The sequence below is a fragment of the Colossoma macropomum genome, unplaced genomic scaffold, assembly GCF_904425465.1.
Source record: "Colossoma macropomum unplaced genomic scaffold, Colossoma_macropomum, whole genome shotgun sequence".
Taxonomy (NCBI): Eukaryota; Metazoa; Chordata; class Actinopteri; order Characiformes; family Serrasalmidae; genus Colossoma; species Colossoma macropomum.
This window is the reverse complement of record NW_023495280.1, coordinates 961357-989117: the sequence shown is the minus strand read 5'-3', so window position 1 is coordinate 989117 and position 27761 is coordinate 961357. Positions and strand designations below refer to the sequence as shown.

General features: G+C 38.8%; 2 protein-coding genes across 6 annotated transcripts; one reads left to right on the top strand and one right to left on the bottom strand.

The window, feature by feature from the left end:
• Positions 1-1222: 1222 nt before the first annotated feature.
• LOC118801539 (protein mono-ADP-ribosyltransferase PARP14-like) lies at positions 1223-25465 on the bottom strand. Of its 5 annotated transcripts, none has more exons than XM_036561866.1 (10): positions 25445-25465; positions 19623-19804; positions 18362-18647; positions 16899-16997; positions 13232-15381; positions 12684-12762; positions 6406-7020; positions 5740-5888; positions 2278-2452; positions 1223-2172 (listed from the first exon to the last, which is right to left on the bottom strand). In XM_036561866.1, the coding sequence occupies exons 3-10, from the start codon at positions 18639-18641 to the stop codon at positions 1889-1891; spliced, it is 3831 nt and encodes a 1276-aa protein (XP_036417759.1). In that variant the 5' UTR covers positions 18642-18647; positions 19623-19804; positions 25445-25465; the 3' UTR covers positions 1223-1888. The 5 variants fall into 5 exon arrangements, with proteins under 5 accessions (XP_036417759.1, XP_036417758.1, XP_036417763.1 ...); XM_036561865.1 differs by lacking the exon at positions 25445-25465 and adding an exon at positions 24454-24797; XM_036561870.1 differs by lacking the exon at positions 25445-25465 and adding an exon at positions 24454-24797 and having other exon boundaries at positions 14126-15381.
• Positions 24039-27699, top strand: LOC118801532 (extended synaptotagmin-3-like). The gene is made up of 3 exons (XM_036561846.1): positions 24039-24192; positions 27360-27485; positions 27579-27699. Exons 1-3 carry the CDS (start codon positions 24098-24100, stop codon positions 27697-27699), a joined length of 342 nt encoding a protein of 113 aa, XP_036417739.1. The 5' UTR covers positions 24039-24097.
• The last annotated feature ends 62 nt before the right edge of the window (positions 27700-27761 follow it).

Genomic DNA, 27761 nt, shown 5'->3' with positions numbered 1-27761 from the left:
TTCCTGTAGAGATCTTCAACTGCCTCATAGTTGATTAGACTGTGGATGTAACTGACTGCCCCCCCTCCCCTCCTGGTGTAGATTGTACAGAGCAGTGGACCCCCCCTTTTGGAGTTGAGAAACCCTGTTCTATGGCACAATGTAACTACCAGTAATTGCAACATCCAGGACCTCAAACTGGATTATAGGAGTAGTTGTTGTTTCCCAACCCAGTCCTCAAAGATTCCCAGACAGTCTATTTTATCTCCCAACAAGAGGAATGTACCTGATTCACTGGTTTTTCATCCAAAAGATTTTTGACAAAAAACACATTATAACACTTCAAGAAGTTTGCAAATGTGGCTATGGAAATGGGAGTTGTTGGCAAAAAAACGACATTTTTCTGTTCAATTTTATCGGATAATTTATCAGTTCCTGAAGGGGGTGGGGGGGTTAACACGTATACGTATCGTCCCTGTCATACAGGAGAAGGAAAAATATTTTCAACTTTTTCTATTTTTTTTTCTAAGCAATTCATTCATCCTGGAATTATAACACAGCATAAATGAAATCTGATATTTACAAATTATGTCAAAAGAAAAAAGGCAAAAATGCAGATATGAGGTTTCTTTCACATGACAGATTTCCCTCATTTCTCTTACAACAAACAGTGTGATGGAGAGGTGGAGCTGCAATGAGGAGACGAACGTTTTTCAGGTGCACTGACACTTTTCAGCTCTTACATCTCTACAGAGAGAGACGAGCAGAAAAGACTACAGCCTTCTAAATGATACAGACCGGTATGTATATGGTATATGGCAGAGAACCATCATCTCTCATGTAACGGTTAAAATAAAGACTAAATAATATGAAAAAAAAATTCCAGTGGGTTATGAGGAAGTCGGGGAAACCAAAGGTACACAAGACGCGACAAACATGAAATTAGAGATGGAAATGTGTCAAATGTCAAAACCATTTCGTGGAATAAGCACCGCTATTTTGGAGAATAACATTGCTATTCAGAAATTACATATTAAAAATGTAAATCATTTTATTCAGATAAAATGAAAATGTGTGAAAAAAATGTGTCTTGGTTTTTGGAATTGAGATTATTCTGTGGAATCGATTCTTTGAAACAACTCGATTCTCATCACTTAGAATTGGAATCAACTTCAGAATTTCTGAGCTGAAGTCCTAGCTTCCATACACATAAAAATAAATAAATAAAACAGTAGTAGCAAAGTAACTTTTTATTAATTTATTAACTTATTTATTTTTTATTAATATACAACAGACGTTCCAACTCTGTTCATTTTCAGTGATTTTAAATTTAAAAAACCATTTCACAAATTATTGTGAAAGAGGATGGTGTATTTATTTCCTTCACTATAAATTCTTGCGTTCATTGTTCCATCTATAAATCTGAGGGAAGTCTTTGATCTATACACAAATTGAAACTGAAAAATGAGCTATCATGTCCAATAGGTTTCTTTTCTTCCAGTATTATACTTTTTTCAGCAATGACTAGCAGGACTACAGGGCCGTTAGATGAATCGTAATTAAATGGACAATCACTAAGTTTACAAAAACAACTCTGTGGCTAAAGTTGCTACAAAACTGAAAGTCAGCGGTCAGGACACAATGTGAAAATCATTAGTTTGGAAGTAGCTACAGATATTGATATTTTTATGACCTGGCTGACAAGCACACTAGCTTGCCCGTGTTTCATACCACCATTACAGTTACCTTTGTAAACTCAGACCTCGTCCTGAGCCAGCAAGACTTCGACATTTTCTGGTGTGTAAGGCATACAGGAATTTCAGATAATAAAAATCCTAGTCAGATACGTTCACAGACCTGTATTCAAGAATTTGTTTTAATCATGCAACACTGTAAAGAGCTTTTCAGTTCAGGTGAAAGTGATCAAGTACTCTGGGTAAGCGTGATCATCACGGAACACCACAAAGATGGTTGGCGCACTAACATTATCAACAGTACTGTCGAATAGATCTGTGCCATTGGCGGATTTGAGAGGAGGGACAATCACTGAAGCATTTCCTGGCGTGTAGTCTCCAGTGAGGACTCTGCAAAGATACATGTGCTTGTGCCCCTGCTGGTTTGGTACTGAATAGGTGTTGATTGCAGAGTAACTTGCATTAAGTGCAAAATAGGTGCCTCTTCCATATGCCGCAGCTGCAATTAATAAAATATAACAAAATTAGCGAAAATACACAAGCGAGTCTATAAATGAATTAAATTAACTGTAATACATCACGATCACAAAGGTTTTCATTTTACCATTCATTCCTGCATAGCTGCGGTTGAAGCCACTATGATTGATGTGCTTCATTGAGACCGCTCTGGTCCCATGAAAAAGCCTCTTTTCATTGTTCTTATGGCCATTCTTGATTTCCATGATGTGCTTATTATGCTGGTACTTCCTCCACATGCCAGGATTCTGGATTCGTGAAATCTAGAGAGAGAAAAAAAGGCATTTGTAAATTATATATGGACCATTCAACCACATTAGTACAGTTTTTAAAAAAAAAGACAATGAAGTATTCAGACCTTAGACATTTACAAATCTTACATTATGAACTAAACCCAAGGCATTAATAAAGATCATAATAAGCTAAATATATACAAAATCGTCTTTAATAGGGTACTTTTTATTGGGAGGTGCCTGTCCCAAACCCTAGCTGACAAATTACATTTAAAACATTTTTGTATTTTTCAATGTTGTTTTTTGAAAGGCTTATCATCATCATCTTTAACCGCTTAATTCACATAGGGTCACGGTAGCAGTTGGGAGAGCAGACAACCCTGTCCCCCGCAACTTCTTCCAGCTCATTCTCCCAGGCCAACTTGGAGATATAATCCCTCCAGTGGGTCTTAGGACACCCCGGGGGTCTTGTCCCAATAGGCCGTTCCTGGTAAAACCCACACCACCACAGTCTGGTACAGCGACCACATTACTGCTGCTGCCTGTCCCTGCCTGCAGCCGATCTCACAATGCCTCTTCCCATCACTCGTGAACAAGACCCCGATATACTTAATTCCTCATTGTTCCTCCTCAATCTGAGGTTCGACTATCGGTCAGATTTCCTTTCCACCACCTTGGCATAAACTTTCCCAGGGATGTTGAGCACTACCCCGGTGGTTGGCACACACCCTCCGGTCCCCTTTCTTAAAAATAGGAACCACCAAACTGGTCTGCCAATCCAAGGGTACTGTTCCCTAGGTCCATGCGACATTGCAGAGGCGTGTCAGCCACGACAGCCCCACATCCAGAGCCTTAAGCATTTGCAGATGAATCTCATCCACCCAACTACCTCAGTGACCTCCACCAGAGAAATGGAGTCTGACACGCCAGAAGCCTCTGACCCTGACTCCTGGTAGGGTCTCCCAAGGCAAACTGGTAGGGTCCTGGTAGGGTCTCCCAAGGCAAACAGGTCTGGAGTGAAGACCCATACCAACTCAAAATCCTCCATGACAAAGGGACACGAGAGATTGTGTACCCTGCCCAGGAGAGGGTTACCGGGACCTGGAGCCGGGCCTGGGGATAGTGTTCCTCGGCGAGCGCCTGGTGGCCAGGCAGCCCACGTAACCTGGCTGGGCTCTGCCTGAAAAGGCAACGTAGAGGGTCCATGTGGGCCCACCATCCGTAAGGTTCAGCATAGGGGACTGGTGCAGTGCCATAGAGGCGGTGAGAGATGGCAGGAAGGTCTTCATCGGCGTGGACCCCTGCGGCGGAAACTGGCTCTTGGTACGTGGAATGTAACCTCACTGGGGGAGAAGGAGCTGGAGCTTGTGCAGGAGGTTGAGAGGTACCAAATAGATATAGTTGGGCTCACCTCCACGCACAGTGTCGGCTCTGGGACCAAACTCCTTCGTAAGGGTCGGTCCCTCTCCTACTCAAGACTTGCACAGGGTGAGAGGCACCGGGTGAGTGTGGGGATACTCACGAGTCCTTGGCTGGCTGTCATGCAGTCAGAGTTTGTCCCTGTGGATGAGAGGGTCGCCTTAATGTGAATTAAAATCGCAGGGAGGAAAACTCTGACTGTTGTGTGTGCTTATGCACCAAACAACAGTTCGGAGTATTTGGCTTTCTTGGAGCGAGTGGATAGGGTTCTGCAAAGGGCCCCACCTACAGACTCCATAGTCTTGCTAGGAGACTTCAATGCTCATGTTGGCAATGACTGAGAGACCTGGAGGATGGTGATTGGGAAGAATGGCCTGCCCGATCTAAACTCAAATGGTGAATTGTTATTGTTAAGTTTGAACACAAGGATGTTCATACGTGTATGTGGTACCAGAGCTCCTTGGGCCAAAGGTCAATGATTGACTTTGTTGTCATTTCATCTGATTTGGGACCATATGTTCTGGACACTACGGTGAAGAGAGGTGCTGAGTTGTCAACCGATCACTATCTGGTGGCGAGTTGGATCAGATGGCTGGGAAGACTGATCGTCAGACCTGATGGGCCCAAGTAAATAGTGAGGGTGTGATGGAAATGACTGGCAGAGGCTCCTGTTTGGAATGACTACCGGGAGAGATTTTCTCTTTTTACGGAGGAGGTAGGGGGCATGAAGTCTGAATGGACCTTGGTCAAATCCTCCATTGTGGAAGCTGCCAGGCATAGCTGTGGCCAAAAGCTTGTTGGTGCCTGTCAGGACGGTAACCCAAGAACCCCCTGGTGGACACCAGTGGTGAGGAAGGCTGCCAAGCTGTAGAAGGAGGCCTTTAGAGACTGGATGGCCCAGAAAACTCCCGACAGCAGACAGGTACCAACGGACAAAAAAAGCGGCAGCGTAATCGGGGGCTGAAGCAATACCCAGGGCATGGGAGGGGTTCAGTGAGGCCATGGAAAAAGACTTTCTGGACAACTATCCGGTGAGGAGAGGTCGGGATGGCTTTACCCAAGCTGTATTCGGCAGGGGTGGTGAAACTCTGACTTTAAATGAGGATATTGTTGGTCAGTGGAAGGAGCGCTTTGAGGAGCTCCTTAACCCAAGAGACATGCCTCCCTCACAGGAGCAAAGTGCTCCAGACAGCTTAGCTCTGAAGATCCCTGGACCACAAAAAGCCCTTCCGCCATGGCAAGGCCCCAATCCAGGAAGGATTTTAATTTTTTTTTTTTAAAGTGAAGCTGAAAGATTTAATTAGTGTATAATTTTAATACAAAAAACTCTTTAAAGAGTTTTATTTTAGCCACAACCCTACATTTTAGAGCAGAAAGTAGGACAGGGATCAGTGTGGAACATTAAGAATTTTCACTACATAAACACACATTTTCTGCAATTAGTTTAACTTTTTTTTTTGTTTTAATTAAAAATATTCAGATTTTATGTGTGTACAACTGTTCAAAGCTGTGCCTGCTAGTCATGTACTTGCTAGCGTTTTGAGTTCTGCTCAAAATGAGCTAAAATTGTCACTACTGAAACAGTCACTGCTGAAACATTTGGTAGAGTTTTGCGAGTGTTATAATTGTTTTCGCAGTGACAAATTGGAATGAATAGAAAATGGAATTAATTAATAAAATAAACAATAAACAGAAAAAATAAATAATTAAGGTATAGGGTCACTCAAAACAAAAGGATTTTAGTCTAAAGTCCAAGTCAGCTAAAAGTCCCAAATGTATTTTCAACTCAATTCGGGTGGAAAGATATACCATATACCATGTGGACCAAAAAATATGAAAAACAAGTGATCAGAAAAAAACTCATTTCTTCCTCAAATGGCTAAACTACAGATACAAACCTTAAGAATGTTATTATTGGGGCAGGTTTTTCCAAAGTGGCTCAAGACATCGTTGTACTCATGGCCGTTATCCTGCAGTGGACACTCCTTGAAGAGCTCAGTAGCTGTCATTGGGTCCCATTCCTGTGGGAGGCTATCACTGGCTACCACTGAAGAATAAACAAAGTTTGTGTTAATTGTAGTGATTTCTCTTTACAGGGCAATGACAGTAAAGCTTTGGTCAAAAAATCAAACACACACCATTTTCACCTTCACTTAAATAAATATGAGCATTAAGTGCAAGCCTAAATCATTACACCCTTGCCTCAAACGATGTCCAGTTGTTAAGTAATCTCAGAAAACACGCTTATGTGTTTTCTGATATACTGTTACCTTCTGTCCACTTGCAAATGGACAACTATGAGCTTCCATTATTTCTCTTCTACATCACAGCTCATAATCCCAGCAGACTTCAGACACCAAACATGTCTTGGCTGATCAGCTAAATCTGATTGGCCAACCATTTTTAATGGCAATCCAAAACTAAATTTTAGACTAAATAGACTTAACATGCTGTTCATAAAATCCCCACACTGAAAATCCTTTACAAAGTACAGCTATACTTATTTTGTGTCTTGCAAACTATCACAATGACCTAAAATGAAGATTTGTCATGTAACGAAGTACCTTGTATTTTGTCAATACGCCTGATGCTGATCTGGTTACCACCTTCAGCACTCAGAGCAGGACCCTCTGGCATTGTGACCTTGTATGCTTGGCCATGGAGGCTGATGTCCACATGGAGAGACTTCTTTGCAAGGGCTTGTTCCAAATGGAGGTTTGTCAGTTGATTGAAGCTCTGGTACTGCCCACTCTGTAGGTATTGCCAGTCTACTAACTCACTTATTACCTTCATATTTTTCTTCAGTCCAACCTCATCTCTGGCTTTTTTGAGAATGGTCTGGATCTCACTTACAGCCTTCAGAACATCCCTGCTGAGGCCCTCCACCAAAATTGTGGCCTCCTCCTGATCTTCACCCTGAACCTTGTGTTCCACTCTCACACTGACATCCAAGGATTGCTGCAGCTCTAGTATTTGTTGTTGGTCTTTATTAGACAAGCTAAAGATTACTGGATCACTGATTATCTCAAACACATGCTTGTCTGAGATGAGTTTCTCTATCCACTGCTTGGTTTGGTCCACAGCAGCTTTGGAAGGCCCACAGATAGAGAAGCATGCAGGATTCACCACTTTGCCCTTGATTACAAAGCCCCCTCCCTTCTGCTGCTGATCATCTTTTTCTGTCAGAAGACATAGAAACATGTCTTTGATGAAACAGCTGTACTTTTATCTAAAATCACTTGAAGGAAATGTGTGGAAATCTCTCTCTCTCATGCAATTTATTACAGACCCAACATGACCAAACTTACATGACCCCACTAAGTCAACACTGATAGATCTTACAAAATTACCTCTCTATGTATATTTGACCTTAGTTTCCTGGTTCCTATCAGATGCATTAGAACCACTAGCATAAAAAATTCAGGCTCTCCAATGGTGGTAAGAATAAATTTTAAACATTTTATGAGAGTTCAGACCATGCCTTAAACGTGTAGTGGTAGTATGAGGGAAGATTGATTGAGGGAGGGGGGGAGAACAGACCCCCCCTCCCCCCATTGCTGTAGTAGGACTGATGCACAACTGAGGAACAGGGAGGGGAAGGGGTGGCAGTGGGGATTGCGAATACGGGAACAGAAGGTGAGGATGTGAATTTATAGGGCGTTAGATTGGGGGAAGGAGGGGTTTCAGCCAAGTTCCTCCCCCAAACTTCAGTTACAACATAACTACATTTTGTGAATTCAGACCATGCCTTCAACATGTGGTGGTAGTATGAGGGAAGATTGATTGAGGGAGAGGGAAGAACTCTAAGAACTTGGACTGGAGTTCTGGGCAGCTTCTGCCTGTACCTAGAAGTCCAGATCCCCAAAAACTCCAGGATGAACTCAGAAACTGTTGAGGTCTATGACTGAGAGATCTTCGGATGATGAGAAGAGCAGATGTCCTGAAATCAGTTTTCTCAAAGACCTGGTTGTGACAACAACTGTAGCAGCTTGGGTAGAGAACTTGGTATGACTGTATGCCAGTGGAATATGGATGAGCTGGATTCAGAATGAGGCTGGTCAGACAGTCTAGCATTTGGGAATCTGGGGCATCGTATGGTTAGGTAGAGAAGTCTAGACTAGGCAGAAAGGAGGTCTAGTGACACAGACCCATAACATAGTGTTTGGAGTAAGTAGTTTTGCTATTAATGCTGTAAGATTAGAAGAAAAATGGAGCAGATGATGACATTGTGGAATGCTGCTTAACAGACATCCGGGTCTGAACCCCTGATGAGCAAGCCAAGGCCGACAGTGACAAGGAAAAACGCCCAGTGAGCAAGAAACCTTGAGAGTAACCAGGACTCGACAGGGGAACCCATTCTCCTAAAGTCGACACCAGATTGTGAAGATTGTGTTAAACGTGGCAGGAAAAGGGGTTGGATGAGAATAGATGAAAAGAACATAGAGCACGAATGGCTGTTAGAGGTACCTGGTCCATATGAGGTTTGATGGGCTTGATGATAGATGCAACTGGATGAATCAGCGTCGACTGAAGAACGGCCAAAGTGACTAGGAGAGCAGCAGGTTACAGGCAGCATTTTCACAAACAAACCAATAGTAGTCCAGTCAGAAGGAAGAAATGGAACTGAGTCGAGATAAAGCTCATCCAAGGTGGAGGTGGTCTGAGGTTAACCCGAGGTAAGACAGTGTTGAGTTGCCGAGCTAAATGTGTTGGACCCGAACCTAGATGGAGCTAATCCGAGATGGAGAAAATCGAAAATGGGACTGATCTAACATGGAGCTAGGCTGAATCAGAAAGGAGTGGCAGAGCTGAGGCACATAGGAGCTGATCTGAGATGAAGCCGAGTGGAGCCAGAAATAAGTCGCAGAGCTGTTTGTACTGGGGCTGATCCAAGATGCAGCAAAGGTAAGTCAGAAATGAGTTGCAGAACTAAGGAACGTATGAGCCGATCTGAGATGGAGCTGATCTGAGATGGACCTGAGTGAAGTCAGAAATGAGACGCAGAGCTAAGCTGCTTTGGAGCTGATCTTAGATGGAGCCAAGTGGAATCCAAAACGAGTAGCAGGGCTGGTTGCACTGAAGCTGATCCGATATGGAGCAGAGTTGAGTCAGACATGAGTTGCAGATCTGATTGCACTGGAGCTGATCTGAGACAGAGCTGATCCCATATGGAGCAGAGTTGAGACAGAAATAAGCTGAAGAGCTGAGTTGTGCTGGAGCCGATCCGAGATGGAGCCAATCCGAGATGGAGCGGAGAGTAGTGAGGAGTTGCAGAGCTGAGACACATCAGAGCTGAACCAGAAGGAGTTGAACTTGAGATGGAGCCAGGATGAGATGGAGCCATGAAGAGTCAGAAAGGAGTTGCAGAGCTGGGTTCCAGGAGCTGATCTGAGATGGAGTGGGCAGAGATGGAGCACAGGTTGAGATGGAGCCATGTAAAGTCAGAAGGGAGTTGCAGAGCTGGGTTGCAGGAGCTGATCCGAGATGGAATTCAGGAGAGAGAATTGAGGTCTATAGCAGAGTAGCTTGTACTAGCACCACACAACTGATTGTGAACACTTCGTTGCGGGAACTGAAGGTGAGGATGAGACTTTTATAGGGTGTTAGATTGGTGGAAGGAGGGTTTTCAACCATGTTCCTACCCCCAAAACTTCAGTTATAACCTAACTGCATTAACGACCAAATCTTTTTAAATAACCTGGTGCTCAGTGAAATCCATTATATTATCCCAGATTTCGACTTAGCATTGGACCATTTTAGCAAAACATTCCTGGTGGTGGAAAATAAGCATGCCTCTTATAAAAAATGTTAGAAATTGAGACAGATCAAATCCCTCATTCAATCATTGAAATATATTTATACTTACACTCAATGCAAGAAATAAAGCATGGGCCATGCAAGAAAAAATGATGACAGAGACCAATGGCTTACTTTCAGGCAGCTATGGAATAAATGTACTTCCTACATCAGAGAAGCTAAAGCAGAGTATTACTTTCCGGTATTTACAAATTGCTTAAGAAATGTGTAGATTTGTAGGAGAGTGAATGGCAATGTGCTTGATTTTATAAACCTGTTAGCAATGGGTGTGGGAGAAACCTGTAAGTGCTGCTGTGAAATGGAAAGAATGGAAATTGAAAGAAAGTCGCTGTTGAAGGGTTGAGGATGGCCAAGAAAAACTGTACGAGTTCATTCCATATATCAATGTCCATTCAGTATATTTCAATGTTCATTCCATATATATTAAAGTTCATTCCATATATATCGATGTTCATTCCATATATATCAATGTTCGATCAATATATATCAGTGTTCAATCAATATATATCAATGTTCATTCAATATATATCAAAGTTCATTCCATATATATCAATGTTCATTCCATATATATCAAAGTTCATTCAATATATCTCAGTAGAACAAAGATTGATATATATACAATGAACATTGATATATATGGAATGAGCATTGACATATATGGAATGAACATTGATATATATTGAATGAACTCTGATATATATAGAATGAACTTTGATATATATACAATGAACTTTGATATATATTGAATGAACATTGATATATATGGAATGAACATTGATATATATGTTAAATAAAAGTCGCTGTTGAAGGGTTGAGGATGGCCAACAAAAACTGTACACCAATAAATGGGCATTAACAAACTCCAGGTGGAGCTTAAAGGAAGAGAATTCTGATAAAGTGACCAGTGATCCCGTGGACAGAGTGACCTGAGAGTGGCTGATATATGATGCGAAGACACAGATGGGTGGAGCTTCAATATATACACAATTTGACATGGTGCAGAAGAAGAGTCAGATGAGGCCATAATTTCTGTTTGAAAAATGCTCTTTTATTGAGAGCAAGGGAAAACAATGCCACTTGAAAAGCAACTGAAAATTGAGGTAGGTCACTCCTACCCCTACTCTTTCTTCTGAGGGTCACCAAACACAAACACACTCTCCCTAACTCTGAGCTGGACACAAAATAACACAGTAAACACATACACACACTGTAACTGAAGAACAACAACATAGCAACATTAAATAACAATATAAACAGTCTGTTTGGTGGTGGGGGGGGGTGCAAGGCTACAACACACACAACCCCAAAAGTCCCTCTCTGTGTAAACAAAACATTTTATGAATTATATTCATTTTTTCATCTCAATGTTCGATCCATGTACATCAAGGTTCATTCCATATATATAAATTTTCATTCAATATATATCCATGTTCATTTAATATATATCAAAGTTCATTCCATATATATCAATTTTCACTCAATATATCCATCCATCCATCCATCATCTAAACCGCTTATCCTCCTGGGTCGCGGTGGGGTGCTGGAGCCTATCCCAGCTGTCATTGGGCGGAAGGCAGGATACACCCTGGACAGGTCGTCAGTCCATCGCAGGGCAGACAGACAGACATAGACATTCACACACACACTCACACCTATGGGCAATTTAGCATGTCCAATCAGCCTGACTGCACGTCTTTGGACTGTGGGAGGAAACCCACGCAGACACGGGGAGAACATGCAAACTCCACACAGAAATGACCCCGGTCGCCTGGCCGGGAATCGAACCCAGGCCATTCTTGCTGTGAGGCGACAGCGCTACCCACTGCGCCACCGTGCCGCCCCACTCAATATATATCAATGTTCATTCAATACATATATATATTCATTCAATGTATATCAATGTTCATTCCATATGTATCAAAATCATTCCATATATATCAATGTTCATTCCATATATATCAATGTTCATTGTATATATATCAATGTTCATTCCATATATATCAATCTTTGTTCTACTGAGATATATTGAATGAACATTGATATATATTGATTGAACATTGATATATATGGAATGAACATTGATATATATTGAATGAAAATTTATATATATTGAATGAACATTGATATATATGGAGTGAACATTGATATATATTGAATAATATAATTCATAAAATGTTTTGTTTAGACAGAGAGGGACTTTTGGGGTTGTGTGTGTTGTAGCCTTGCACCCCCCCCCACCCAAACAGAGTGTTTACATTGTTATTTAATGTTGCTATGTTGTTGTTCTTCAGTTACAGTGTGTGTATGTGTTTACTCTGTTATTTTGTTTCCAGCTCAGAGTTAGGGAGAGTGTGTTTGTGTTTGGTGACCCTCAGAAGAAAGAGTAGGGCTAGGAGTGACCTACCTCAATTTTCAGTTGCTTTTCAAGTGGCATTGTTTTCCTTTTCTCTCAATAAAAGATCATTTTTCAAACAGAAATTATGGCCTCATCCAACTCTTCTTCTGCACCATGTCAAATTATGTATATATTGAAGCTCCACCCATCTGTGTCTTCACATCATATATCAGCCACTCTCAGGTCACTCTGTCCATGGGATCACTGTGTATAGATACTGGTCACTTTATCAGAATTCCCTTCCTTTAAGCTCCACCTGGAGTTTGTTAATGCCCATTTATTGATGTACAGTTTTTCTTGGCCATCCTCAACCCTTCAACAGCGACTTTCATTCAATATATATCAAAGTTCATTCCATATATATCAATGTTCAATCCATATATATCAATGTTCATTGTATATATATAAATGTTCATTGTATATATATCAATGTTCATTGTATATATATCAAAGTTCACTGTATATGTATCAATGTTCATTGTATATATATCAAATTTCATTGTATATATATATCAATGTTCATTCCATATATATCAAATTTCATTGTATACATATCAATGTTCATTAACTATTTCCTGTTTGGCTTGCCATAATATATATTTATATAATTAGAAAAGAAGTATGTTGTACCTTTGATTTGCTGTTGCATGGTGGGACCTGGGGTGGCTGACTGAATGTTAATTCTGTTGTGAAACTCATCTCCAAAATCCTGTAAATAAAATAAAGCAATTTTATATATGAACCATACTGTGACAAAATCCCTGTTCTGGTTTACCCTGGCTCCTCCTGCTAATTACTTTCTACATCTCTGTCTTGTTAGTAGACACTTCTTGTCATCCACTAGTTTCTTGTTATGTGTCTACATAATATTCTGTTGTTTCAGTGTTTCAAGTCCTACATGTAGGTTATACTGCAATTCTGAGAAGTGTTTCTGCTATTCTGAGTTTCCTAGTCTTTGTTCCTTGTCTTCTTGTTCAACTGAGTTTAGCATATTCCTGTCTTGTTTTCTTGATTTGTGGTCCTACATTTTGTCTGCCTGGACTTTCATACTGCTATAGACACTATGATTTTTCAAAGACACACCAAGTGTTGATACATGATCTGGATGTTGCACTTTGAAAGGGTGATGGTCAATCCTTCATTTGTCCAAACACTCTGGGTTGACTTGAGGAACTCACCAGGTTTAAGTTTTGCTGATGGTGGCTTGGTTCGCTTCTGGAGACTTGACGGACGGAGCTGCCCCCATATACTTTCTGCACTGCAGCTTCTAAAGCCTCAACTGTTCTATCATTATTTTCAACAAGATGGATCTTCTTCAAACAAGAGTCTCCACTCACAAACTCAAAGAATTCATTCAGGGCTACAACTATGGTGTCCGCAACAAGATCCAATGGGAACCCAAGGTCCCCAGAACTTATGACGGGTACTGCTACAGACTGGCAGCTCTCTCGGTCAGCAAGATACAGGCTCCTTTTCACAGCTTTCTTCAAAAGTCGAACTGCTCTCTTAGGATTAGAGCTATCATAATGTGGTCCTACTGTATGGATGATATACTTGCAGCATAGCTGTCCACCTGCCTTAGTGAGGACAGCATCCCCTGTGGTCGGTTGTTTTCGTATTTTAAGGATCTGGCGACAGGCATCCTGCAGTTGTGGCCCAGCAGCATCAGAAAGTGCCTTCGACAGACCTTTGTTAAAATCCTGATTCTCATTGGTTGCAATAACTACAGCATCTACTGGATAAAAACACATGTTACCTTTGCTGACCACAATCTCCACTCCTTCAGGTGTAAAAAATCTCTTCTGTCCTATACTGACAAGACCAGCCTGGAACACCTCATGCTCATCTATTAACTCGACCAAGCACCATATTTGCTCCTTGGCTGCAGCGACGTACAATAACTCCTTACTCTCGAATAACTTCTTGGCGCCTGGCTTAACTACTTTCAAGCTGCAGTGATAAACAGATGAAATCATGTTCTCAAAGACAGGCTTACACTGAGAAACATGAACCCTTGGGCCACTTAACAAGATTTTACCATCTTTGAAGTCAATATTCACTTTGTTTTTTACCTTTGCAAGCCAGTCTTGCTTTTTGTGCTCCTGGATAAATCTGACAACAGTCCTGTCAGCCTCAATCGTTGCAACCAAGTTAGAATTGTTGTGTACAAAATCAGAAAGCTGTTCAAGGACTAATTCGACTACATCGTCAAAGCCAGCAACCATAATTTGGCTGCCTGATGTGATTATTACAACAGTCATTACTGGTGAATTGAATAAGTTATTTAAGCAAATAATTAGATCTTGCCATTCTGCCTTCCTGAGCACACCGGGATCCTCTACATCAAGGCATTTATGATTTAACACTGCTTTCAGACGTTCCTCACTGTCCTTCAAGGTCTTCTCGGTTTTGGCAACAAGCAATGCTCGGTTTTCCTTGATCTCCAAAGATGCTCTGATTCCCTTGGATAAGAGTAAGTCCCATTTGAGCTCCTCCTGGTCCCTCCTAGTCAGAAATTCCAAAATAGATGGATGGAGTTCCACCATTCTCCGTTTTAGCCCAATGACCTCTTGTAGAATCTTATTTTTTGACTCCAATACTTCTTGTTTTAGACCATAGAGAGCTAACTTTTTGCTGTGAGAGTGGTAACTCAGCTCCATTTCTGGAAAGCTATTGCTGATTTCCTGCTCAAGGCCATCTAGCATGACGAGCTCATAAATGGATGGAACCATGGTAATCTCATCTGTCACGCTTCCCTTCTCCCTTTGGATCCTGTGAGTTATTCTATCAATAGTGATCTGTATGACATCCCCAGTTCTACTGACATCTTCTGCGAGGCCTGCAAGCATCACTGTTCCTTGATCTTTCTGAAAGACCATGGTCACAGGTTTAGCAAATAGTGTCTTGTGGATTTCTGCCTCCGTTTCACTCCATGCGTCTCTCTGAACAAAGATCTCTAGGGACTTATATTTGGACATTGTAGCAGTGAACTCAGCAGAGGCATTCTCCCTCCAGGTCTCAACGAGTTTTCCTGACTGTAAACCCTGATTAAGCAGGGAAGCTAGAGGGCTGATTTTCACAGCTGCGTCCCGAAAATCCAGCTGACAGAAATGTTTGCGCATCTCTCGCTTGATCAAATCTAGTGATCCTGGATTATCTTGGAGGTATTTCCAAACAGATTTATCAATATTCTTTGTGAAGGTTTCTGGGAGTCTCAGAGTTGGTCTGTCTTTCCCACAGAGTGCTGTTCCCAATGATTCATAGTAAGGGAATACCCTGATCCGGTGCTTTTGAATCTGATGTTGTGCGCTGAGAACCTTGTTTACAACTGGAAAAACAAACAAAAAATATTTAATTGTAGTGTTTATTAAAGTTCATTCATCTTTATTACACTTGGTCAGTAGATCAGTGCACACAGATGAACATATTTCTGGCCATGAAAGATGGATTATCTAAAACCTTTACAAAAATTCAGTTCAAAACAATTCAGCTTTTATGACAAGTGTAAAAATGATTCCAATATGCTAGTCCTGAGCAACTTCACAAATTTCAAACAATTAGTAGTTTGATTGCTGATAGCTGATTTTGAACAGCAGTACTAGACAGAGCATTAGCATTGAAACTGCTAGACACAGTGTGCTTGGATGTGAAAGACCAAAAGTTACGCTGTCATAGACCTTTTAGATTTGGGGGTGAAAAAGTGGTCTATTCCGCCACAGATTTGAAAATTCCTGTGAAAATTAGACGGACTGTCACATTGAAACTGAAATTGTCCCAGCAGGGATTTCACTACTTTTGAGCAAGGCATGTGAAAAAAGAGGAGGAACAGTGCTGGATATGGAAGATGACAGCGCAGTGATGTTTAATCAACCTGTAAAATGAGACTTTACAAGCTCATTACTGGGTGAACATTATGGAAAATGAAGGCAAGAACATTCAAGGCGATGACCGTGTCTTGGTAGCTGCTGAAGATGTCACTTTAAAGGAACAAAGGAATGAGGACGGGGGAGTCCCTAATGATAAGGTGAGAAATATGGCAGAAAACGTCAACATAGAAATAAGGACAACATCTGCAAACAGCCCATGGAGTAATGGCCTTATGGGGTGGCACAGACAAAACACTCACTGAGATCATAATGAAGGACAAGTAATGGTTGTGACTGGGACACATTGGCTCAGAACCCCATGCAAAATATCCATGGCTGCAGTCCTCATTAGTTGGTGTTTGGCCAGAATCCCAACCTGCCCCTGCGTGTTAGCATGTCAAATTTAGAGAGCACTCAGATGGAACCCACTGTTACTGATGTTAATACCACAGATGTCAGGGAGGATGTATGGACAACAAAAGATTTATCATTTGATGTAGCCAAACAGGAAGATATAAAAAGTTGGAGAGATAACAATGTGTTTGAGGAAGTTAGGAATGAGGGACAAAAGTGCATCTGTACCACATGGGTGTGCACCCTCAAAGAGACACTCACTGGCTTAATACCAAAAGCATGGTTAGTGGCAAAATGATCACCACTGTCATATGATAATGTCATATGACATTTACATCAGGCCTCCCCCGAGGCTGACTGCGAAGGGACATTATGGTGTAACGCTGCGCAAGCACAGAAAGATGCTCGCGGATCTTAAAAACGAAAGTTGGTTTAATGAGAGAACAGTCAGATGAAAAGCCAGACTCCAAAATCAGAATCCAAAAGCCAGGCAAAAAGTCAAAAAGCGGAAAATACAAAAGTACAAGCGACCAGAGCAAAAGGGCAAACACAAAAGAGCAATATCCAAAAACAGGCAAAGGTTTTCTAGCACAGCTGATGTTTTCTAGCACAGCTGAAAACTCACTCTCTTCACCTGGCTCCTGGTCTTCTGCCTCCTCTGTCTCAGATTCAGCAGCTGGTGGCTCTTCATCTTTGGCAGGCGGTTCCTCTTGGCTTCTGACAGCTGCAATTTATTTATTTTGTGATGAATAAACACAGTAATTCTCAGGCCCATATTAAAACTCCAACATCCTTTTAAGGCTTAAAATCAGTCTAGGTGTAAATACTTTTGGTGAGGATCTTTCAGTTTGATTTTGATTTAACAGTCGTAGTACTATACACAGACCAACCATATGGGTCAAAGTGATTTTTTCTTAACCAAAATTAATTTAGTTTAAATCACAGGGTATGTACTTCTACAAAAACAACAGAAATTGTCTTAAAATTAGTGGACTGCTTCAATTTTTGGTACACATGTGAACATCTTTGGAATAAAATATTTTACTTCAGGATGAACATACATGGTCTAATAGTGAACCATTGTGTTTGTGTGGTGGTCTATCTGTAGTACATATGGTCTAACAGTAAACAATTTTCTTTGAGTGGTGGTCTGTCTGTAGTACCTATAGTTTAATATTGAACAGTTATGTTTGTGTGGTGGTCTGTCTGTAGTACATATGGTCTAACAGTGAACAGTTACGGTTGTGTGATGGTCTATCTGTAGTACATATGGTCTAATAGTAAACAGTTATGTTTGTGTGGTGGTCTATCTGTAGTACATATGGTCTAATAGTGAACAGTTATGTTTGTGTGGTGGTCTGTCTGTAGTATTTATGGTCTAATAGTAAACAGTTATGTTTGTGTGATGGTCTATCTGTAGTACATATGGTCTCATAGTGAACAGTTACGTTTGTGTGGTGGTCTGTCTATGGTACGTATAGGGTAATATTAAACAGTTATGTTTGTGTGGTGGTCTGTCTGTAGTATTTATGGTCTAAAAGTGAACAGTTATGTTTGTGTGGTGGTCTGTGCAGTACATATGGTCTAATTGAGAACAGTAATGTTAGTGTGGTGGTCTATCTGGGGTACTTATGGTCTTAACAGTGAACGGTTACGTTTGCGTGGTGGTCTGTCTGTGCTACTTATGGTCTTAATAGTGAACAGTTACATTTGTGTGGTTGTCTATCTGTGGTACATATGGTCTAATAGTGAACAGTTACGTTTGTGTGGTGGTCTATCTGTAGTACATATGGTCTAATAGTGAACAATTACGTTTGTGTCATGGTCTGTCTGTAATACATATGGTCTTAATAGTGAACGGTTACATTTGTGTGGTGGTCTATCTGTGGTACTTATGGTCTTAATAGTGAACAGTTACGTTTGTGTGGTGGTCTGTTTGTAGTACATATGGTCTAATAGTGAACAGGTACGTTTGTGTGGTGGTCTGTTTGTAGTACATATGGTCTAATAGTGAACGGTTATGTTTGTGTCATGGTCTGTCTGTAGTACATATGGTCTAACGGTGTATGTTTGGTGGCGCTGTTGTACCTGAATTGTTTATAGTCGATATCCATTCCTTGAGCTGCGGGCTGGACGCATTCACACCGTCTTCTTTCAGCAAGTTCAAAAAATTCAGGCAAAACAAGTTGCCCTTACTCAGAATTGTGTCCAAGAGTTCATTAATTCTTTCAGAAGAATCTCGGATATTCTTAAGTTTGGTGTACTCGTCCATCGTTACAAGTTTCCGTGACTGCACATGCTGTAAAATGAGCAGATCCTCACGTAACCACTTGATAAAGTTCACTTTATTGAGAATTATAAGATCCATTTAGCCCTGAAATAAAATCAAGAGAAAAGCTTATTTCCCTAAGCTTACTGTTCAGTGAAGCAGTAGGGCAGCAATTCTATCAAACAGTCTGTCTGTCTGTCTTTTTCTACAGTAAGACAAGTGTAACCCGTGAGTCAGCTCTAGTACTAAACTAGGTGTTAGGGGTTTCAAATGGACCAGTGTAGGTTCGCTCAGGGAGCGGCACTTTACATAAAATATGAAAAAAATGGAACGAGACCAGTGCAGATAAAATCATTTGAGTTATATTAAGGAATGAATGTGATTTCTTAGCTTCGACAGAATTAATAAACTTCACCAAGATAAATAGAGCAATGAAAACAAATAGTGAAATAAAAAAATAATACAATGAGGACCTTTCAAGTGTTTACAAAAGCTTCAATTACCTTCTAATTCAAGGAATCAACAGGCATCTTTTTTTTCAGATATTCACCTTGTGCTAATGAATATAATGTATTTAATTTTAATTACGCAGTCCTTGGACAATCAGTAGTTTACCTATTTTTTCAGTTTGTCAGTCTAATTGGTGCACTCTATTACAGTTTCAGTAATTAATTAGCTTTTTATATCTGTACTTTCAGTTAGGGTTTAGGATTTAAGTCAGCTAAGGTAAGTATTAATCTCTGTTTATAGTTTAGATGTTAGTTTAGCTTTAAATTCTAGTTTATAAAGTGCTATTTTATGGTTTTAGTTCCACTTATTTTGGTTCACTCAATGCTCAAACCTTAAATAATGTACCCTTATTCTTTTAAAACAAAACTATTAAAACATGAATTAAACAACAAAACAAACAAATATCAATCAATCAGACAATAACCAAGATACAAATTAAACCTTTTTCTCAACTGTCCATAAAAATGTTAGAACTATAAGTGGTTCAAAAATGAAATAAAATATGTCTCCTTTTTGTTGTTTTATTTTTCAAGTTCAGTTCACTGGGGAAATTGCTAGTTTCAGTCCTACCATGCTGCTGAGTGTAGTCACCAAGAGAAAAGTCCGTCTATAGTGCTCGAACTCGAAAGTCTGGCGAGTTGTCCTCTAGACGTGGGCTTGGCTCGCCATCTAACTAGTTGTCCAAACGGGTGCACACGCCACGTGCAGCCGAATGCAGGGGAGAGTTGAAACAAACCAACAAAAAAACTGACCTGTTGACAAAAACAGCGTCTTAATACACCTACACATATTGTTCAAAACCAGTTTACAAAGCAAATTTCACTTTTCTTTTCTAATATATACACATTTGTACCCTCGTAACACCACCACGGTAAAGTTAGTTTTGTTTTCGATATTCGTCTTTTCAGCGCTAATAACATTTAATCGGACTACAGTAGTCAGTAAAGACTTACATATTCATGACAGTACGACCACAGAGAGTGATGCACCTGTTCTTTTACAGTTTGGGTGACATTTAACGTACCGCTATTTTGTGTTAATACCATAGAACTCAGACACGTTTTTCAGTCGGAAGGAAAATCATGCACTTCTAGACCACGCCTACATCCATGCACACACCTCTGTTTTCCTCCAAAGCGTTTCAGTGTATTTAAATACATATTTTAATTGTTCGTGCTAACAATAGACACCGCCAAACAATAGAACGTCAATAGCTCCATAAACACTGTGTCCATACACATCTGATTAACTGTGTTATTTACTGTAAATTATGGTTAGAAATACACACCACTTTAATTTAGAAAAAGGACTTTGAATAAACCTGTAACTAAAATGTACTTGCCAATACTTGTCCTAACAGTACTGAGCATACCTTACCTGTAAAAACTGATATTACCTGTATACTGATATAGCTAGTTAGCTTGATGACAGAGGTTCAGTAATTGACAGACATTAGCAGTCTTGAAGGTTTAATAGATCCTTAACCATCTAAAATATTAGTTTAAAAAATGAGAGTGTAGAAAAGAAAACGTCTTATTTAAGTGGATTAAATTGCAAATCAAAAGTTTAAATCCATCAAACACTAAGTGAGTCAGATGTAAGTTTTAAATCTTGTACATTTTTTTCATTTTGAATTTCGATAACATTTTAGACATTGAAAATTTAAGTCAGCAGTGTTTGGTGCAGATAAGTTTCAGTGATGACACACAAACTTTGAATGTCAAAGGATGCAATGTAGCTAAAATACTGCTTAGATTCAAAATGCAGCATTCACTGCAATTAATGCAGCTGAAATGCTTTTGAAGGTTAAAATACAAATATTAATATAAAGTAATTATTACAGTACATTAAAAACTCAACAGTATGATTGCTGAAACTTACCTGCACCATACACAATTGTTTGTAGTGTTGGGTGTAATACAGCTGAAATATTATTGAAATTCAAAATTGATAAAAGTTAAAGCAATATATCCCAACTTTAAAGGCTGTGCACCATACACAGCTGTTTTTAAAGTTGTAAATAATGCAGCTGAAATATTATTGAAATTCAAAATACATAAAAATGAATAATAAGTAGTTACAGCAATATGTCCAAAATTTAAAGGCTGTGCATCATTGCTGACACCTCACTGCACCATACACAGCTGTTTTTAATGTTGTATATAATTTAGCTGAAATATTATTGAAATTCAAAATACATAAAAATTAATGAAAAGTAGTTACAGCAATATGTCCAAAATTTAAAGGTTGTGCATCATTGCTGACACCTCACTGCACCATACACGGCTGTTTTTAATTTTGTAAATGATGCAGCTGAAATATTGAAATTCAAAATACATAAAAATTAATAAAAAGTAGTTACAGCAGTATATCCAAAATCCAAAGGCTATGCATCATTGCTGACACCTTGGTGCACCATATACAACTGTTTTTAATGTTGTATATAATTTAGCTTAAATATTATTGAAATTCAAAATATATAAAAATTAATAAAAAGTAGTTACAGCAGTATATCCAAAATCCAAAGGCTGTGCATCATTGCTGACACCTCACTGCACCATACACAATTGTTTTTAATGTTGTATATAATTTAGCTGAAATATTATTGAAATTCCAAATATGTAAAAATTAATAAAAAGTAGTTACAGCAGTATATCCAAAATTTAAAGGTTGTGCATCATTGCTGACACCTCACTGCACCATACACAGCTGTTTTTAATGTTGTAAATAATGCAGCTGAAATATTATTAAAATTCAAAATACATAAAAATAAAAAGTAGTTACAGCAATATATCCAAAATCCAAAGGCTGTGCATCATTGCTGACACCTCACTGCACCATACACAACTGTTTTTAATGTTGTATATAATTTAGCTGAAATATTATTGAAATTCAAAATACATAAAAATTAATAAAAAGTAGTCACAGGGATATATCCAAAATCCAAAAGCGGTGAATCATGGCTGACACTGCACTGCACCATACACAGCTATTTTTAGTGTTGTATGTAAAATAGTCAAAATATTATTGAAGTTCAAAATAAATAAAAATTAATATAAAGTAGTTATTGCACTATATCCAAAATCCAAAGGCCGTGCATCATTGCTGACACTGCACTGCACCATACACAGTAGTTTTTAGTGTTATTTGTAAGATGGGCAAAATACTATTGAAGTTCAAATTAAATAAAAAAATAACGTATTTATTGCATTATATCCAAAATCCAAAAGGTGTGTATGACTTCTGACACTTCACTGCACTGTACACAATTCTTTGTAGTGCTGTATGTAATGTCACTGGAATATAATTGAAATTCAAAAAATATGAAAAATTATTTAAATTAGATATTGCATTAGATCCAAAATCCAAAGAAATTGTACGAATGGTGATACCTAGCTGCACCATACACAGTTATTTTTGGTGTTGTATGTAATGTGGCTGAAATATTACTGAAGTTCAAAATAAATAAAAATTTATATAAAGCAGTTATTGCATTACATCCAAAATCCAAAAGTTGTGTATGATTGCTGACATCTTGCTGAACCATATACAATGGTTTTAGTGATGTATGTATTATGGTTGAAATGCTATTAATTCAAAATACATAAACATCAATATAAAGTATAAAGCTATTTCAGCTAAATTATATACAACATTAAAAACAGCTGTGTATGGTGCAGTGCAGTGTCAGCAATGATGCACAGCCTTTAAATTTTGGACATATTGCTGTAACTACTTTTTATTAATTTTTATGTATTTTGAATTTCAATAATATTTCAGCTGTATTATTTACAACATTACAAACAGCTGCGTATGGTGCACCAAGGTGTCAGGAATGATGCACAGCCTTTGAATTTTGGATATATTGCAATAACTACTTTATATTAATTTTTATGTATTTTGAATTTCAATAATATTTCAGCTGCATTATTTACAAAATTAAAAACAGCTGTGTATGGTGCACCAAGGTGTCAGCAATGATGCACAGCTTTTGGATTTTGGACATATTGCTGTAACTACTTTTTATTAATTTTTACATATTTGGAATTTCAATAATATTTCAGCTGCATTATTTACAACATTAAAAACAGCTGTGTATGGTGCAGTGAGGTGTCAGCAATGATGCACAGCTTTTAGATTTTGGATATGTTGCTGTAACTACTTTTTATTAATTTTTATATATTTTGAATTTCAATAATATTTCAGCTGCATTATTTACAACATTAAAAACAGTTGTATATGGTGCACCAAGGTGTCAGCAGTGATGCACAGCCTTTGAATTTTAGATATACTGCTGTAACTACTTTTTATTAATTTTTATATATTTTGAATTTCAATAATATTTCAGCTGTATTACACCCAACACTAAAAACAATTGTGTATGGTGCAGTGAGGTGTCAGCAATCATACACACCTTTTGAATTTTGATTGTACTGCAATAATTACTTTATATTAATATTTGTATTTTAACCTTCAAAAGCATTTCAGCTGTATTAATTGCAGTGAATGCTGCATTTTGAATCTAAGCAGTATTTTAAATGTTCAATGTCTAAAATGTCGAAATTGAAAATGGAAAAAATAATTTAATTCTGACTCACGGAGTTTTTGATGGATTTAAAAAAGTTTTGATTTGCAATTTGATCCACTTAAATAAGACGTTTTCTTTTCTACACTCATTTTTTAAACTAATATAGATGGTTAAGGATCTATTAAACCTTCAAGACTGCTAATGTCTTAGGACAAGTATTGGCAAGTACATTTTAGTTACAGGTTAATTCAAAGTCCTTTTTCTAAATTAAAGTGGTGTGTATTTCTAACCATAATTTAGAGCAAATAACACAATTAATCAGATGTGTATGGACACAGTGTTTATGGCGCTATTGACATTCTATTGTTTGGCGGTGTCTATTGTTAGCACGAACAATTAAAATATGTATTTAAATACACTGAAACGCTTTGGAGGAAAACAGAGGTGTGTGCATGGATGTGGGCGTGGTCTAGAAGTGCATGATTTTCCTTCCGACTGAAAAACGTGTCTCAGTTCTATGGTATTAACACAAAATAGCGGTACGTTAAATGTCACCCAAACTGTAAAAGAACAGGTGTGCATCACTCTCTGTGGTCGTACTGTCATGAATATGTAAGTCTTTACTGACCACTGTAGTCCGATCAAATGTTATTAGCGCTGAAAAGACGAATATCGAAAACAAAACTAACTTTACCGTGGTCGTAACACCACACGGTTGGATTACTTTTTTTAAAGAGTACAAAATGGCAGTTAGCATTATCCTTCACCAAAGGCAATTTCTAGCATTGGCTGTAACAGCAGCTAAGCTAGTTAGCTGTTACTTTTTCTGCATATACAACTATTTACATCAAAAAATATACACGTCACACTCACCAAATCCAATCTAAGCTAGTGTAAATCCAAATCGTCGTTTCAGGCGTATTTCGTCTCAAAGTTCCCCTCAGCAGTCATTTTAATGACGAAGAGTATTCTGGTCAACAGCTCAGAGTAAGTAAAAGCAACTCAATAGTTCTATTTAATTAACCTTCTAGTAGCTTCCAGTCTCAAATGTCTAGTGGTTCCAGGTATCAAAAATCCATTAGAATACTTATTTGTCTAGTATACCTTTATATAAATTTTTCTTTGTTATTTTTCTTCAGTGTTCTCTCTTACTTTAACTCTGCGTTTTCTTCACAGGATGTCCCTCTGGGATAGGCGGAAGTAACACCCACTTAGCGCTGATTGGCCATCTCTCACTCAGACCATGACTTGTCAAAGAACTATTGGCTGTTGATTAATGGTCAATTTATTTTCTTTACTCATCTATTTTTACTATCCTGCCTTCCGCCCAATGACAGCTGGGATAGGCTCCAGCACCCCACCGCGACCCAGAAGGATAAGCGGTTTAGATGATGGATGGATGGATGGATGGATGGATCTATTTTGACTTTTCTAACTGTTATTTCTGTGTTATATTGTTTCTTAAATAAATCATTTTTATTATTATTCCACTGTGTGTCTGGATTTAATTTCTGGCCATTTGAAACCTGGGTTACATAAGCGTAGGTTAACTGTGGTAGACTGTTAGAAATGTCTCACTTTCAGTGCTGCTTATCTCGTTATCTTGACTCTCCTATTAGCTTTGGGGTCAGTTTGACCGCATGAATTATCGTCTATAAAAAAAATGATTGACATCTTGGACAACAAAGTACCTGATACATGAACCTGGGTAATAATTTTAATTATAATCATTTTGTGGAGGTTTAATTCAAACTTTTAATTCAAACCCTAAGCATAAATCTGTTAGTAAATGTGAAGATAACAGGAGGTTTAATAATAACCAAATTACAATTTACAAACAGGCTGTATAACTTACTGAACGGACCTTATTCTCACCGGTAATCCGCAACTGTCCAACCGACGAGTGCCAGGCGAGTCGCTTTCAGTTTTGATTTCACATCAACTAAGCTGCAGTATTTAAATTAACCACTAGAGGGAGATAGGAACAATGATAATGAAACCACCTGCAGGTTTTTAAAAATTTTCTCAATAATTCAGTAATTCGGAGTGGTTTGATTTACATACATACATCATCTAAACCGCTTATCCCTCTGGGTCGCGGTGGGTGCTGGAGCCTATCCCAGCTGTGATTGGGCAGAAGGCAGGATACATCCTGGACAGGTCGCCAGTCCATCGCAGGGCAGTGGTTTGATGTGAAATAATTAATTGTAGAGAAACTTGCCAACTACAGTGGTGGTGATAAGAACCAGGGGTCACAATGTCTACAACACAAATATAGCCATGGACTGTACCATTCTCAGGCTAATTATACAGCATACTACATAGGCCTGCTGTACAGAACCCTGATGGTGACATCCTGGATAAATAAAAATGAGGTGCCCATGCTGTATTAACGTGTGGGAACGAGATCCTATCATGACTTAGTGAGGCATGGGAATGAGATAACTAAGTCATGGCCACGACTTAGTAAGGCATGGGAAAGAGATCATGCCTTATTAAGCTGTGGTCAATGCTTAATTATCTCATTCCCACACCTTACTAAGTTGTGGCTATGCAGTACTTTCATTTATTTTTCAGAACAAAGTCAAAAAGACAAGTAATAAGAGAATACAGGGCAGACTCACCCTGAGTTCCTACAAAGGTATGAAAGTATGAAATTGTCACTGGGGCTGTACCCCTCTTGTCACTGGGGTGGTACCCTCAAGGGTACATCTCAGTACCTTTAGTCAGGGAACATAATTGTACCATAATCCATTAAAATTCTGTTTTCTAAGTTGTGTTGACTCCACACACCCCGTCTCCAGGGTTTTTATTTTATTGTTCTGTTTTAAAACATTAGGTTAGGAAAAGCTACTTTTTCACTGGGAAGAACTTATTTCACCCTGCATATAATGTCAAACAGGCAGCGATAATTGTAACAGACAGAAAACAGAAAAACACAGTTAATACAGTACTGTGTTGTTTAAGCCAGATGAGCTTTCCAACATAAATACATAAAATATCAACATGATACAATTGAAATATATTTTATCTATATGACATACGTTTGCATGCAAAAACTTGGGTGTCCCCGGTCACATGACGTTGTTGCTTTTCTAAATGAAAATGTGAACACATCTTCTACAGAGAACACATTCCTACACATTTTAATGCACAATTAGTGTTTGTTTACTGAATTCAACACATTGAGAAAAAAATTCATAAAATGTGGCCTGTGCAAAATAAATTTAGCAAATAAACAGTAATTGTGCGTTAAACTGTGCAGAAATGTGTGCTCTGTAGAGGTTACACTAACTTATTTTCATTTACTATAGAGGGTTGTTCTATTGTTACAAGCTTGACATCGTAACAATAGAAGAATTCTTTTAGGTGCTATATAGAACCATTTTCAAAAAGGCACATTCATGCACAGTTTCCATCAATCTGAAGAACTCCTTCATGATGCAAAGAGTGCTTTAATCATGCAGAGGGTTCTTTGAGTGTTTATGGTTCTATATAGAACCACTTTCTTTACTAAAGAACCTTTGAAGCACTATCTTTTGTAAGAGTGTACTGTGAATGATTAATCTGTGCAGAAAAATGAACTGGGAGGATATGGACTTCTCTCACTGGACTTCTCCCAATTCAGGCTGAAATTCGGACAAATATCTGTATCATTAACTTTGATTCTAGCATTGCTGTTGTTAGCTTTTCTTGGATATTGTAATATTTCTTGTGAATAATTCCAGTTGTTGTATTAGTAAATATAAATGCCATGTCCTGTTAACTTTGCTTGCTAGAAACCTGTTCCAGTGTAACAACGTGGACACCAACGTTCACCTTCACCTGCTGCCAGACCAAAAATGGAAGAACCGCATGTGCACACAAGTGAAGAGGAAGACTGTGGAGCCTGTCTTTGAAGAGAAGTGAGAGCTTCTCTGAATTACATAGTGGTTATTTTAACACTGCAGACACATTGGCTAGTCACGCCTTGCTTACTAACACTCATGCTTACTCAGGTTTGAGTTTTTGGTGCCATTGGAGAAGGCGAAGACTAGGAAGCTGGACGTTTCTTCGAAGAACATGCGAATGTTAAACACAGGAAATGGAAAGACATTTGTTTTGATTTTATACACATAATCTCATGTGCTGTTTTGTTTTTATATAACAGCTGAATAAAGACAATCATTCCTGAACACTGT